This window comes from Pteropus vampyrus, unplaced genomic scaffold (assembly GCF_000151845.1).
Source record: "Pteropus vampyrus isolate Shadow unplaced genomic scaffold, Pvam_2.0 Scaffold329, whole genome shotgun sequence".
Taxonomy (NCBI): domain Eukaryota; kingdom Metazoa; phylum Chordata; class Mammalia; order Chiroptera; family Pteropodidae; genus Pteropus; species Pteropus vampyrus.
The window spans coordinates 419,953-423,991 of NW_011889110.1; the positions used below are offsets into that span (position 1 = coordinate 419,953).

General features: G+C 48.3%; 2 protein-coding genes across 2 annotated transcripts in view; one reads left to right on the forward strand and one right to left on the reverse strand.

Moving 5' to 3' along the window:
• Nucleotides 1-89, reverse strand: part of ZYX (zyxin) — a gene marked incomplete at its 3' end in the record, with an annotated part of 6,959 nt that extends 6,870 nt beyond the window's left edge. Inside the window, exon 1 of the mRNA XM_011378082.1 lies at nucleotides 5-89. Coding sequence (XP_011376384.1) covers nucleotides 5-89 — 85 coding nt within the window. The remainder of the gene's footprint in view (nucleotides 1-4) is intronic.
• On the forward strand, nucleotides 47-3,818 carry LOC111730700. Its single transcript, XM_023522060.1, is given in 4 exon segments — nucleotides 47-556; nucleotides 665-714; nucleotides 716-1,185; nucleotides 3,652-3,818. Coding segments are annotated over 3 exon segments (285 nt in total). The 5' UTR covers nucleotides 47-441; the 3' UTR covers nucleotides 836-1,185; nucleotides 3,652-3,818.
• The last annotated feature ends 221 nt before the right edge of the window (nucleotides 3,819-4,039 follow it).

The window sequence follows — 4,039 nt, forward strand, 5'->3', positions numbered from 1 at the left end:
CCGCCAAGGTCCTCCCGCCCCCGCCCCCGCCGCCGCCGCCCCGGCCCGGCGCGGACCACCCCTCCCCGAGCACAGGCCTCTGATGTCATTTCCTGACTTGCCCCTCTCCACGCCCGAGCCGGGGTGCCCGAGATCTGACTCACGGTCCCCACTCCGGGCTAAGCCGGAGGAGGTCGGGCGGGTGCCCCTGAGGTGCTGAAGCGTCTCCTCTGAGCCTCCGCCCCGGCCCAGCCCCCTCCTCTCCGGGCCTGCCGTTACCTGCCCCCGCCTCCTCCAGCTGCTGCTCCACCTCCCCACCCAGCCGCCAGCCCCACGCCCCCAAATCCCCTCCGGGTCGCCCCGGACTGGCAGGGCTGGGATGGAACTGAGCTCCAGCGGGGACCGGGATGGTGAGCGGGCGTTCTCCCTGCCCAAGCCCCCCTAGGCCCTTCCGTGACCTGGATGGGGTGTGTGAGCTCAAATCTCAAGGGTTCGTGGGGGATCCTAACCTCAAATTCTGGGCAGCCTCTTTGGGCTTCTAGGAATTCGTATCACCCGCTCCGCCGCCTGCGGATAAGTTAAGAATAGGGGTAGCGGGCAGGGCGGAAGCGAGAGCGGCCGGCTGACTTGGGGGCCAGGGAGGACGAGCGTGGACGCGGGCGACACGTCTGCGACAGTTCTTCAGTGCCTCTGGTGAGCCCATACCTCAAGGAGCCTTTGAACGGCGGGGCGGCCCTCGGGGGATTCGGAGACTGCACTCAGTGGAGCCCCCCACTGGTCGGCCTGGATTCCTCAGCCTTGGACCAGGCCCCAGGCTATGCGAAAGGGACAGACCTCATTCTTTTTATTTTCTTAATTGAACATGGGAACTTACCAAATTGCATCCTGAATTCTTCCACACTCACAACGTACAGACTGTGGAGTCATATGACCTTTCGGTCTGTAAGTCTAATATGTCACCCTCAGGCGCTGCCCTACTATTTCCAGTCCCTGACCCTCCAAGTCAGGAACATCTGTCCTACGTTTTTGAGATAAGCAGACTCACCATGAGTAAACAGGCTGGGAGCTTAAGAGAGGAGCCCAGGGTCATACTGGGTTAGCCACAAGGTCAAAGCTAGAACTGGATGTCTTGAGGGCTCCAATGTCAGAGCTCATTCCCCTACATCCTGGTGTCAGGTGAAGCTACCCTGGAGACGAGAGAGCAAGGTGAAGTTACGGTACAGAGGCTAACTTGAGTGACCAAACTAAGTGACAAGTTTCTTCATTCTCTCTACTTTCTCTGTGCATAAAAGAGTGAGGATATTTAATCCACCTACCTTATTTAATTATATGGAGAAATAAATGAAATTCCATATCTAAAAGTGCTATATAATACTTGGTATTATTATTCAAGTCCAAGTTCTGCCCAGAATGGAAATTCTGACAGGTTAACCTAAGGCCTATTTCCCCATAAGTCCCCTTCAAGATTGTCAAGCAGATCCCTCATGGGCCTGGGGTATGCAAAGCCTGCTGTTTCCTTCAACCTCACCAAATACTTAATTATGCCTAATACTACATGTTCATCTCAGACCCCACCGATCTTTCTTTCCTCTGGTGTCTGGTTGTCTTTGTCATGGGTGTTTCTCACAGCCACAAGCAGGTGTGGCCATGCATGATATAAAGCATGTCGTGCAGACGTTCTCTGACAGGTAGAAGCGAGTCCTGGGCCTGTCTGCATGAAGATCTTCTAGAAATTTGATACTGGATTTCCTGTGCATATTGGAAATCGTGTCTTGGGCTTTACAGACCCTCCTCCTCCCAAAAAAGTCTCATTGCCAGTTCTTCAAAATATACCCACTTGGGAGAAAAAGTCAGGAAGACAATTTCCAGATAGTGTCACAAGAGGAAAAGCCATCTACAATCTAAATGTCTCATTAAGGAGCGTGCATGTGCAAAATATAGTATGTTTAATTGTTAAGCGGCTGAACCTATTTATAAATCAAGAATAGAAGAGTGCGTAGGCAGGCTTAGTTTCACTGACAACTAAGACCCTTTGGGATGCAGAATATTAAAACTAAGAGTTTTCAGCCAGCATTCTGAAAAACACACCGGGGACCCCAGAAGGACAGGTTCATTAGGCCAGGCTGTCTCGAGTGGCGCTGCGGCTCATTGCCGTTAAAATGCACACGATGAACAGGAGCGGCCGTAATAATTCTTAGGTATTTTTCCTAAGTAATTCTAATTGATCTCCTCTGGTAGTATGTGTAGAAGGTAGCCAAGTACGGAAATGTTCCCACTTAATTGTTTCCAACAGCTCGGGGCCAGCAAGGGAGAGGAAGTAAAAAAAATGGGCAGGGACCTTTGCTATCTAAAACATCTCTACACACCCCCAAGGATCTATGTCCACCAGGTACCGGAAAGTTTTCAAGGGCACATAACCTGAAGTAAGAAGTTAGAAGCAGTCAAGGGAAAAATAAAAAGAAAGAAATGAACAAGGACAGTATCAAAAAATGAATTCTGAAATGAAAAAGGGAGATACTATCATGAGATTCTTTCTGTATGCTGGCTGCCAGGTGCCAAGGAGGACAACCACCATAGCAACACCAGCATCACAGTAATAATAGCACACACTTAGATAAAGCTTAGGACATGAGGCTAGGCACAATACTAAACACTTTAAATGTAAAACTCCATTTAATCCTCACAATAAACCTGTGAAGGATGTACGTTATCATCCCATTTTTCGGTGAAGGAAAATAAGGCTAGATGTTGCATTTTTCACCTCCAAAACTGCAAAATATTTTGCAACATAAATATTTTATTTGAAGACGCCTCTGCTCCTTGCATTCATCCTTACGGTCCATCACATCTTCCGTTCAGGCGGCCCAGCCCGGTACATCAACAGCCTCTTCAGGTCAGCCTCCAGCTCCATCCTCCACTTTAAGTCTGGCCACCATTTTTCTTCTACCTTCACATGGCGCCATCAAATTTTGTCTGTCTCTATCCGTAGTTACATTGGCATGTGACTGGCGAAAGAGATGGAGAAGATAGAGGGAGAGGTCGAGGGTCAAGGGTTGAGGGTCAAGGATAGAGATGTTTTGTATAATAAAACTTTTCTAGAAGGTTTCTTCAAGAAAGGTGAGCCATGGTTGGTGTGAGGGTGTAGAATTTAGGGAAGGCAGAAAGCTTTTATAACAGTTGTTTTTTTAATCCGTGAACCTGTATTACTTTTATAATTTTAAAAGATGAAAAGAAAGAAAAATGAGAGCCATTATCTCTTTTTCCTTTTATCAGAGTGTTTTATTGCACTGAGTACGGGGTGCACATGCTCTGCGGCTTTTCCACTTTCTCCCAAATTTACTCCCCTCTGGCATTTGCTTGTCAGGACCAAAGACTATGTCACTTGTGGGACTGCAGACACAAAGGACAAGTTGGATGGGAATGGGGTTAGGGGAAGGCGAAGTGTCCAGCAAGGCCCAGGGATCTTTGTCGCAAAGCGAGGAACAGCTTCCTGCTCTGCTCCAGAGGCCCGCCCTCCTACGCAAGAGAGGGATCCACGACCCCACATGCCCCCTTTTCCTCCTTTCTTGCTGGGCCAGCCCAGTGGGCTGACACCAGAATATTATCCTCTGTGCACTTTTCTCATCCCAACCTCAATTCAACCAATATTTACCAGTAATTTTTATATTCTAGGCATTCTGGATATGAAGATAAGTGAACCCAGCTCTTGCCTTTAAGAAACTCCCCCCAACTGCAAATTGGTACAGCCACTATGGAAAACAATATGGCGGTTCCTCAAAAAACTAATTGATCTACCATATGATCCAGCAATCCCTCTACTGGATATTTACCTCCAAAACTTGAAAACTCATATCCAAAAAGATATTTGCACACCGATGTTCATAGCAGCATTATTCACGGTGGCCAGGACATGGAAGCAACCGAAGTGTCCTACGATAGATGATTGGCTGAAGAAGCTGTGGTACATACATACAATGGAATATCACTCAGCCATAAGAAGAGATGAAATACTGCCATTTGTGACAACACGGATGGACCTCGAGATAATCATGCTAAGCGA